The sequence below is a fragment of the Muscardinus avellanarius genome (genome assembly GCF_963383645.1).
Source record: "Muscardinus avellanarius genome assembly, chromosome: 13".
In the NCBI taxonomy this organism is placed as follows: Eukaryota; Metazoa; Chordata; class Mammalia; order Rodentia; family Gliridae; genus Muscardinus; species Muscardinus avellanarius.
This window is the reverse complement of record NC_137799.1, coordinates 94368824-94379796: the sequence shown is the minus strand read 5'-3', so window position 1 is coordinate 94379796 and position 10973 is coordinate 94368824. Positions and strand designations below refer to the sequence as shown.

At 60.5% G+C, this 10973-nt stretch overlaps 1 protein-coding gene across 1 annotated transcript in view; it reads right to left on the bottom strand.

The window, feature by feature from the left end:
• PHF2 (PHD finger protein 2) overlaps nucleotides 1-10973 on the bottom strand; it is a gene marked incomplete at both ends in the record, with an annotated part of 96516 nt that overhangs the window by 4112 nt on the left and 81431 nt on the right. The window contains 8 exons of the mRNA XM_080708668.1: nucleotides 3995-4155; nucleotides 5214-5284; nucleotides 5372-5550; nucleotides 6757-6872; nucleotides 7095-7214; nucleotides 8500-8859; nucleotides 9874-9963; nucleotides 10803-10894. Of these exons, the coding sequence (XP_080564794.1) occupies nucleotides 3995-4155; nucleotides 5214-5284; nucleotides 5372-5550; nucleotides 6757-6872; nucleotides 7095-7214; nucleotides 8500-8859; nucleotides 9874-9963; nucleotides 10803-10894 (1189 nt within the window). The remainder of the gene's footprint in view (nucleotides 1-3994; nucleotides 4156-5213; nucleotides 5285-5371; nucleotides 5551-6756; nucleotides 6873-7094; nucleotides 7215-8499; nucleotides 8860-9873; nucleotides 9964-10802; nucleotides 10895-10973) is intronic.

Below are 10973 nucleotides of genomic sequence, written 5' to 3'. Positions count from 1 at the left end.
GACGCCTATCTGAGCTTCCGGTCCCCCATGGGGCTCCCGGTCCCCCACCCCAGCCCACACCCTCCACCTGCCTGCACAGGTGAGTGAGGCCAGAAGCCCACCCTGTCTGGAGAGGCTGTTGGGCCTCACACAACAGCCTCCACTTCCTGAGGCCCGCGGCTCCTCCTGCCACCCTGCCACCAGCCTCTCTCAGGACAGACTGGCCTGCCACTGCCCGCTAGCTGGGTGGGTCTGCCTCTCACTGCTCCTGGGCCTGTGGGGCCTGGCTAGAGGCTCGCCACACCCTCCCTTCTCCAGGCCCCTCATCATGGCCGGCCCTCCGCCTGAGACCCGCTCTCCACCCAACCCAGCTTGTGCAAGCAGCTGCCCTTCAAAGGAGACCACAGAACAGTGCATCACAAGTGCTCATAACTGACACAGAGGCCTGTGGGGCAGCACACAAGACCAGAAGGGAAGGCCGGGATGCCAGTGCACACCAGCCATCCCAGTGTGAGAGGCTGACAGGAGGATTGCAGGTTTGAGGCCAGCCCCAGCAACTTAAGGGCCCTGTTTCAAAGTAAAAAGAGCTGGGCATGAGCGAGGCCGGCATCGGAGCCTGCCGTGAGGCAGGGCCGGTACTGGGGCCTCCGAGGCCAGGATAAGAGCCTGCCAAGGGGTTAGGCCAGTGCTGGGGCCAGTGAGGCCGGCATCGGAGCCTGCCTTGAGGCATGACCAGTGCTGGGGCCTCCGAGGCCGGGATCGGAGCCTGCCGAGGGGTTAGGCTGGTGCTGGGGCCAACGAGGCCGGCATTGGAGCCTGCCATGAGGCTAGGCCGGTGCTGGGGCCTCCGAGGCCGGGATTGGAATCCTGCCAAGGGGTTAGACCGGTGCAGGGGCCAATGGCCAGCATCGGAGCCTGGCGTGAGGCAAGTTCACTCCTGCGGCCTCCAAGGCCGGGACCAAAGCCAGCTTAGGGGTTAGACCGATTCAGGGGCCAGCGAGACCAGAACTGGGGCATCCCATGAGGCAAGGCCACTGCTTGAGCCAGCGAGGTCTGGATCAGTCCACTGAGTAGCCAGACCACTACTGGGACCATCAAGAGTGGGATTGGTACTTGCAACGCAGCATGCACAGAGAAATATCGCAGAAAATATAAATCAGACGCTTCTCTTAATCAGCAATAACTAGGAGGAAAAGGGCAACAGGAAGAGGTTGAGCTATAGAAAGGGCCCTATAGTGAAGCAACTAATGTGACCAATCAGAGGATATGTAATACTGGAGGACAGAGCCTCTTTAAAACGCAGGAGGTACATAAACAAATGTATCAAAGTAAATCACCAAAGAAGTGTGGGATGGAGGGAGGGGGAGGGAATGGGATGGGGGCTGGAGGAGGGCTAAATGGATGATGTGTGCTTGTATATCCTCTCAAGTCTTGTACTCCAATGTGATTGATATATGACTACAATGCACCAATTTAAAAAATAAATTAATTAAAAAAAAAAGAGCTGGGCATGCAGTTCAGAGGCGGAATGACCACAGGTATAATCTCTATTACCAAAAAGAAAGAAAGAGGAGGAGCAGGAGTTGGGAGGGGGGCCAAGGCAGTGGCAGGTGTGGGCCGAGCACTGGGCGCGGCCCCCAGGGGCTGGCTCCGAGGAGGAGGCCCCGCTGTGCCCGGGGGACGGCACTACCCCAGGGAGCTGCCTTCAGGGGACAGTGCTGGGTCTAGGGGACCCAGAAGGACCGCTCCCTAAGGCATGGGGACGAGGAGGCACCCCCACAGCCCCCCATGGAAGCTGCCTTCTACCCAGACAGACACACTCATGCTGAGAGCAGCACGTTTCACGACGGCCACGCTGCGGGACCAACCCCGGTGTCCCAACAGATGGATGGAAAAGCCAACGTGCACTTTCACTGGAATTTCAAACATGGAGTGGGGTTTGCTCAGCCATAGAGAAGAACCAAATTATGTCACGTGCTGGAACTAGAGAGTGTCAGGCTGAGCTCGGCCAGCCTCAGAAAGCCAAGGCTCATGCTCTTTCTCTCCTGTGTGGGAAGAGAAGCTGGGGACAGAAGGGGCTGGAATACGAGAGCGGCGCGGAGGACTGCACAGAGGAGCTGCAGGGAGGAGGAGCCCACAGAAGCCGTCCAGAGCGCCGGGCGTGGTGGCGCACGCTTGTAATCCCCGCGCTTGGGAGGTGGAGACAGGAGGATCGCGCAGGTTCGAAGCCAGCCGCGCTGGCGTAAGAGACCCTGTTTCAAAAATATAAAATAGGTCTGGGAGTGTAGCCCGGAAGTAGAAGGGCTTCCAGGAACCCCAGTACCACCAAAAAAAAAAAAAAAGAAGCTGTCCAGACACCAGGTGTCTTCCCAACCCCACGCACGTGGACGGAAGAGGAGGAGGGAGACACGACATGTGCTGTGTGTGTGTGGTGTATCACTTTGAGCCTCACTACGATGAATGATTACAATGCACCAACAAAAATAGTTAAAAAGTAGTACGGTCAGATGGCCCTGAGCTCCTGGAAGATTCGGCCGGGTGCCTGCCCCCGCGCCCACACCCTGAGCTGACCACGCTGTCCGGGCCACGGTGCCCTCATAGCTCCAGAGCTGTATGGTCCACGCTGGCCTCTCTGGGCGGGGACAGGCCAGCAGCAAGAGGAAATGGCTTAGCCGGGAACCTCACACCCGGCCCAGCCCGTCCCCGCCAGGCCATGAGGTGCCAAGCAAGAGGGGGCCCGGACAGAGCCCCGAGGAAGCAAGCTGCCTGCCCAGGCCACCTGGGTGACCCAGAGGGTGGGGACTTCATGCCCATTCCGCCTGTCTGTCCACACGGTCTCCAGCGAACCAGCGAGCAAAGTTTGACCAGTCAGCATGGAAAATAATACTTTAATCCTCCAATTATCATACCCAAACCTTCCCTCCCCCTCCCAGCAGCTAACCACCCAAGAGAAATTAACATATTTTCCTGCATTTTCTTTGGCTGCTTTTCCCCCCCACAAACAGCCAGTACTTAAAACAGAGCAAATGGACCATCAAAAACTGACCCACGCTCCAAATGGAGACGCGAGGAGAGAGACTGCCTGAGAGGCTGGGGGCGCCGGTGCGCACGTGCGGTGCACACGTGCTCATGAGTGGGCGCACACGCCGGGCCCGCGCCCTAGAGATGCAGGGCGCCTGCTCCCTCCTGGGCTGGACTCATGCCTCCTTGCAGGTGTGGGCAGGTGTGGCCTGTCCCCATCCTCCTGCGTGGAGTCCCCTGGGTATGACCTATGACCTTGGCCCCCGGGGGCCAAGGTTCACCCAGCCCCGCCCCCACAGGGCCACGGCCTCCTGTGGGGGTCCAGCCAGGCTTCCCCTCCCTTAATGAGGACAGACAGAAACCACCCAGCCAAGCAGGAAATGTGTAGCCCAAGGTGGGGGGGGGCTCCCTTCACGCTTCACGCCCATTACGAGAAAGCGCCCACACTGGCTGGCTGAGAACGCAAGGTCACGTGCAGAACAGTTATTCATGAAGTGGAACTTAGCCAGCTGACAGCCCAAGCCCTTTCCAGCAGGCCCTTACTGCGGCCGGCCCATAGAGCCCCGTCCTCTGAGAGCTGCTCGGCAGCCCCTCGCTGTCCTAAGCATGGCTAAGAAACTCGGGAGCGAGGCAGAGCTGGGAGGCGCAGCCCACACCTGGCGGGCTGCAGGCCCCACCTCCTGAGGTCGCGCACAACAGGGACCAGGGCTTACCAGCCACCAGAGACTCCCTCGGGAGCCCTCAGCTGAGGCTCCCAAATCCCGTCAACGGAGATCCAGGGCCATCTCGGCCAGGCCAAGCTGAAGGGCAGCGGGGAGCTGTCTAAGCTCTCTACGCCTCGGGTTCCCCAGCTGTGCAGTGGGCCTAGGCTCAGGCCTCCTCCAGCGCACCTGCCGATCCCTGCACCCAGGCAGACAGCCAACTCTCCACCCTGTGGCACGCGCCCGCCCGAGCCCATGCTGGCCCCAGGTGGCAGCGCGAGCCGGGAGCCCACCTGTTGGGGTTGTACTCGAGCGCCCCGACCTCCTCGCTGGCCTGCAGCAGGTCCAGGATGCCAGCCGCCGAGCTCCCGCTCTCCTTCTTGGCTTTGGTATTGCGGCTGGGCTTGGTGTCCGTGTCAATGTGCAGAGAGCCCTCGTCGGACGAGTCATCGCTCTGCTGTAAGGACAGAGCACTGGTCAGGGCAGGGCTGGGGCACTTGTCCCCGGTAGGGACAGAAACACATTTTATGAAGTTTTTAAAGAGCCCTGTTCTTGCTGGAGTGGTGGCTCACACCAGTCATCCCAGTACTTGGGGGGCTGAGAAAAGAGGATCGCAGGTTTAAGGACAGTCTCTGCAAATAGTGAGATTCTCATCAACCTAGTAAGAACTTGTTTCAAAATAAAAATAGGGCTGGGGGTGTAGCTCAGAGGTAGTATGCCCCTGGGTTCAACCCACAGTACCACAAAATTAAAAATTAAAAATAGGGTTGGGAATATAGCTTGGAGGTAGAATACCCCAGGGTTTCATCCCCTGTAGGGGAAGGGGGGTACCTGTTCTTTTCGCCTGCCTGCCTTCCTTCCCTTGTGTCATACTGATTGAACATAGGAACATTCTACCTCTGAACTATAACCCGGCTCTTTTTAGTTTTTATTCTGAAATACAGTCTCACTAAGTTACAGCGCCATGCACCTGCGAGCCTCCCGTCTCAGCCCCGGTTCCTGGGAGCATGGGCGTCTGCCGCCACCCAGGCTGAAGAGCTGGCCAGTACTCTTGAGGCCGGCATGGGTGCTGTCCTATCCCCAGGACCTCAGGATCCCAAAGGACCAAGTTCCCTTCACACTCCACGCTGCTTTCACACAGGAAGTCTGCTTCCGAGACACCTCGTGTGAGAGCAAGCCTGATGTCCCATCAGACCCAGAGAGGCTCCCTTAGCAGCTAGCTCAGAAAGACATGCCCTTGGGTCCGGGAAACATGGCCCCAACAGGGACCCTGCCTCCTGAGAGTGGGCGCCTAGGGACCCATGGGCAAGCCTTGCATTTACCCTCCTGCAGTGGGTCTGGCGGGGGAGTGGTTCTCCAGCCCTGGTGGCCAAGGACTCCATGAGGACTGCCCACCCCCCCAGCTCCCCCTGAGAACACCAGGAAAGGGCGGTGTGGACAGATGGCCCTCGCCACCCTGAGGGGAAACATGAGGGGCCCCCAGACCACCACCCGGCGCAGAAGGCGGCTCACCTTGTACGCCGCTGGGCCCAGCTTTGGCTTCGTGATCGGTGTGGGGAGAACTTCTTTCTTGTCCAGTAAGACTGAAAGCAGAGAGACAGGAGTCCATGGGTTGGACATGGGCGTGGGAGCCAGGGTCCTCCCGAGCCCACCGCAGCCCGCCCACTCACAGGACAAGTCCCTCTTGGGGGCGTGCTTCTTCCTCCGGATGGGAAACTCGTCGATCTTGAGCTCCCCGTCGTCAGACACGTACTCGTACTCGTCCCGCACAGGCTTGCCCTTATCTTCCTTGAGGTTCTGCAGGGCCCCAAACACACCCGGGCTCGTGGCGGGCCTGAGGGCCTTGGAGCTACGGCAGGGCAGCAGAGGGGTGGGTCAGCAGGCACGTGGCCTCCCGGAGCCCTGGCCACCTCCTCCTGGAGGCTGCGCGGGGGGGTAGCAGGAGACCAGACGGGGCTGCAGACCCCCATGGCAGGGAGCGGCCACGCCCAAGCCTTCTCCTTGGCCCCCGTGCCCTGGGGCGTGGCCCTGACTGAACCCAGAGGTGGAGAGGAGTCCCTGTGAGCCTGTGTTCCCACGGTCCCATACCCACAAAGAACTATGAGCCTTCTACCAGCCTGTAGGGACCCTGACCTGTGCTGCACTCTGTTTTAGACAGAAGTAGCATCCAATCTGCGGTCATTTTCTTTTCTTGGTACTGGGGATTGAACCAGGGCCATTCGACCTCTGAGCTACACCCGCAGACTTCTTTATTCTTGAGACAGGGTCTTGCCAAGTGGCTGAGGCGGGCCTTGAACCTGTGATCCTCTTGTCTCAGCCTCCCAGGCACTGGGTTTACAGTTATATACCCAGCTCCTCCTGTCTTTTCTGCATAGCTACTTTGGGGGAAAAACTTCCAGGCCCACGCCGCAGTATGTATACACTGCTCTAATATGGCCTCGCTGCACGGCTGGGCAGGGCATCCACGCTTAGCCTGCCAGCAGCTCTGGCCTGGGCCTCCCAGGCGGCTTCAGGGCAGGCCCTGGCTTGCTCAGCATAGGGCCAGCGGGCTGAGACAGAAGTGCCCGTGGCTTCAGTGGGACTCTGAGGACAGGAGCCCTGGCGCGGGCCAGCACTCATGCTGCTCTCTCTGACATCCAGGGAAAGCCAGAGGCTGGACCTGCCACCCGCGGCTGAGCCACTGGGAGTCGGCCCGGTTTTCCCATGCCTGTTTTCTATGGCACCATCATAAGATGGATGGCGCTGAAAAGCTTCCCAGCTCACCGAGAACAGGCATAAGGCAGGTGAGGCGCGCTGAGGCGGCACGAGCAGACCAGACTTGGCAGCTCCGTGCCCTCCAGCAGCCACCGCCCCCTCAACAGTGCCCCCCGCCCACTGCCGGCACCATTCCTCCACCACAGGGCGTGTGCGCAGTGCGACGCGACGCGTGCGTGACAGGTGCATCGTATTTGCGGGGTGAGGCGTGGGCTGCGCTGTTGAATCTGCACATGCGTGATTCTGGCACGGGCGGTGTGCACGTGCCACCGGCCGCACCTCCAGCTGGGCCTTCACATACCCCAGGAGTTTCTTGTTGGAGAAAGAAAAGGAGAACTTGTCCTTGTTTCCAGCCAGGGGAGACTTCTCCAGCTTCTGTTCCTCCTCCATCTTCAGTAAGGAGTCAGGTTTGCTGTTCTGAAAGTACAGCGGGCTGTCCCTGAGCCCTCACGAGAGTGGGGGCAGGTCCCCACCCGGCGGCAGTGGACGGGCCGGTCCCCGCCATCCACGCGGACGTGACTCGGCCTCCGCACCTGTGCCCACCGGCGGCCCGAGGAGGGTCGCGCCCAGGACAGGCAGACGCAAGCTCGGCCCTGCAGGCCCGGCGCCTCCCGCTCCCTGCACCTGCGCACTCCTCACCTTGTACTTCCACTTGGCCTCGGACTTGCTCTTGGTTTGCTCTCGGGTTTCCAGCCTCTCCGCATCATCTTGCGTGTGGGCCGTGTCCTTGTTAGGGACACTCAGGACGCTCTTCGGGGCCTAGGAACGAGCGTCTGTGACCCAGTGGCAGACACGGAGGACAAGTGGGGCGCCCTTGGTTTATGGCTTAAGAGCTCCTGCCTCTTGCTGGCCCACACACAGCTTGCCTATTCACTCATCTACCCATCCATACCTACACACATGAACTCATCCATCTGTCTACTCATACATACATACAAACTACATACACATATCCATCACTCGCCGACCCACGCATTCCATGCATGCCTACATGCATCCATCCACATATCTATCATACATTTATACATCCACCTATCTATCCAGCCAGCCACCCATCCATCCATCCAGACACCTCTCCATCCATCCACTCATCCATCCACCTATCCAATCATCCACCCATTCTCTCATCCATTCATCCACCCACCCATCCATCCATCCACTCATACATACACTATCTCCCCATCTGTCCATCTACTTACCATCCCCTCGTACATACATACATCTCTCCATCCATCCACTCATCGACCCACCCATCCACCCATCCATCCATTCTCTCATCCATCCATCCATCCTCCATCCACCCATCCAGCCAGCCAGCCAGCCTCCATCCCTCATTTGTACAGCCACTCATTTACGGGTCCATTCATTTACCCACCTAGTATTCTTCTACCCACTTATTCATTCATCTACTCATTGATTCACACCAACATGCTCAGTGGGGCTGCTCCCCTGAGAAATGGGTAGCAACCTCACCCTGGAAGGAGCTCACACTCAGGGGTGCTTGGTCTCAGGGGAAGACCTAAGACGCTCCAGTTGGGGTGGGTCCCAGGGCTGGGCCCATGTCTCGCTGCCCACCCTCCACCATCTGTCCCTGCTTTTTGGGCACAGGTACTTTTTCTGCCTTTGGTCCTCAGCCACAGGGATAGCTTCTTTGTCACCTGGCAACTTCCCACCTGACTGGGAAAACCAAGCAGGGTACTCCTCCTGGAGGACCACTCTCCCCCTCTGCTGGGTGCTCCTCCTGTTCCCCTCTGCTTGGTGATCCTCCTGGAGGACCACTCTTCCCCTCTGCTGGGTGCTCCTCCTGTTCCCCTCTGCTGGGTTCTCCTCCTGGGTGCTGCCCCCCCTCCCCCGTGAGAACCTGCTCTCACCAGACCCAGCCTACCTGCTGGGCTCTGGCCTAGATGTGTGAGCCGGGGTGAGGAGCCTGAGTGGCCGTGCTGCGGCGGCCTGGAGCCCTGCATGTTCCAGGACTTAGCGCTGAGCTGTCCGCCCCCCTCCCCAGCACGAGCCCGGTGCGAGGACGCGAGGCCCAGCGGCCCACCTTGCCCTTCTTGGGTGGCTCCATCTTGGTCAGGGCCTCCTTGGTGTGGGCCTCGAGCAGGTCCAGGTCGGGGGTAGGCGGGGAGGCCGACTCCCGGCCCTTCTTCCCTTTCTTCTTGCCCCCGTCCTTGAGCTTCGGTGCTTTGGGGGGCTTCGGGGGCTTGGAGGGCTTGGGGATTTTGGATGGCTTGGGCATCTTCACAGTCTTGGGAATCTTTTTTTTGGACACCTTCTCTAGGAGGGATCGAGGTGGGGTGGTCTCAGTGGGAGAGGGGGGCTCCTCCTTCTCCCGGTCCCCGTCGCAGACTTCATCCGAGGAGGCGATAGCATTCCCTTCTGGCCGGACAGCTTTGGAGGCATTCTGGGGTGGGGAAAGAGGAGGGTCACAGATAGTCCTTCCAAGATTCAGGCAGGAGGGTCCCCATCCCCCATCTTCCCCATTGCGGAGGGCAGTGCAGAAAGGCCTCACACCGTCATGTGATCTGCTCACACCATGCAACCCTGTGGCATGTTCTCAGCAGGACCACAACATCAACGACCTGCACACACCAGGCTATCCTATGACACACCCAGCCCACAACATCAATGGCCTACTCAAACTAGGCCATCGTGTGACCTGCTCCCACCAGACTATACCCATGATCTGCACACGCCAGGGACCTGTGACCTGCTCCCACCAGGCCAGTGTGTGACATGCTCACATCCCCACCCTCCAGTGGCCATCATGTGACATATTCACAGCCAGCTCATACCAATGACCTGCTCACGTGAGACCCATGTGTAACACACTCACCTCAGATCTCATCACTAACCTACTCACACCAGACCATCCTGTGACCTGCTCGCCAAGCCACTCCATGACCCACTCACACCAAGCCATCACGAGACACACACCCATGACTATCATGTAACCCACTCACACCAGGCCACCGTGGGGCACGCTCACACCCAGCACATGCCCCATACACACCAAGCTACTGTGGGAAACACTTATGCTCCACCATGTGACCACTCACACCAGGCCGCCATGTGGCACAGACCCCATCAGTAAGTATCCACTCATACAGAGCCATCGTGAGACACTCACACCTCACATGCACGACGTGTTCATATGCCCTATACCATCAAGACACACTCACCCCCACGTGCGCCATGTGCACGTGCCCACACAGGGGCCCCATCCCCAACCTCAGGCCCCACGCTTCAGGAGCACAGGAGGCAGCTGGCTCCTCCTAGCTGATCTCGGGGGCTGAGCCCAGGGCCTCCTCCAGGTCCCATTCAGCTCTCAGACCGTGCTCAGCGCAGGAGCCGCCCGGGTCAAGCCCGGGGAGTGGCGCCCACCCAACGCGGGGCCAGCTGGTCCCTGGCGCCGTACCTCGCTGAGCCGAATCTCTCTGGCCAGGTCCTTGATGAGCTGAGAGGGCCTGAGGTGCTCGGGCAGCTCGTCCTCGTGCTCAGCTAGCGCCTGCGGGACGAAGGGCCAACCAGCTCCGGTCTCTGCGGGCCCACGGTCTCACGCCCCTCCACGCCACCCCGCCCTTCCGGCCAGGACCACGGCCACCCCAACAGTGCAGGCGCCTGTGACGCCCAGGCCTCCCTGAGCCCCACAGGCAGCCTGTGGGGAGGATGTGGGTATGCCGGTCCCTTCCTCCTGACCAAGAGGCTGAAGTGAGGGGGAGGGACCCCAGGACCACCCCAGGCTGAGGGCTCCAGCCACCCTCCACGCCTGGCCCACCCGTGAGCAGGGCAGGCTGCATGCGTGCTCCCGCCTGGCCCCACCTGGGGAGGCCTGTGTTCTCCCCCTCCCCCGGCAGCGACGGCGGGCTGCTCTACACAGCAAGAGTCCCCTAAGAGATATGCTGCAGGGTGCCCAGACGGCGGCCACCGTCCCTCTGCAGCCACAGCCCGCGGGCAGGGCGCCCGGGCAGCAGGAGGCCCACTCCTCTGGGCCTCAGTCTGAGAACCAGCTTCCAGGCCACGGGGAGGCCACGGCAGGCCCAGCCCAGGTCACGGGGCAAGGCTGGGGCCGCGGGTGGGTTCAGAGCAGGAGGGCAACGTCCCTGCGTGCTCTGCCCAGATCCAGACACCAGGCCAGCTGCTCCAGGCCACCCCTCCAGGCTCACCAGTCTGGCCTCCACAGGAGCAGAGCCCTGGGGGCGGAGACCCTCTCGCAGACCACCCCACCACCCACCAGGGGTAGAGGAGGATAAGGTGCTCCTGGGCAGACACCGCCTGCCCTCTGGAGCAGGCCGGCGGCACCACCCTGCTGTCGCCTCCCCCACGACGCAAGGACCTGCTTCCTACCTGCTTCTTCGTCCATGACCTGAAAGCACCATTGAGTATTTTAGCTCCTTGGACTAAACGTGGGGGCAGCTGCTTCCCGGACTTGTGAGACCCTGAGGAGGAGACACAGCACGTGGTGGGCTGGCCCAGTGGGAGGCCGGGACACACAGGGCCCACCTTCCTGAGGCCCCG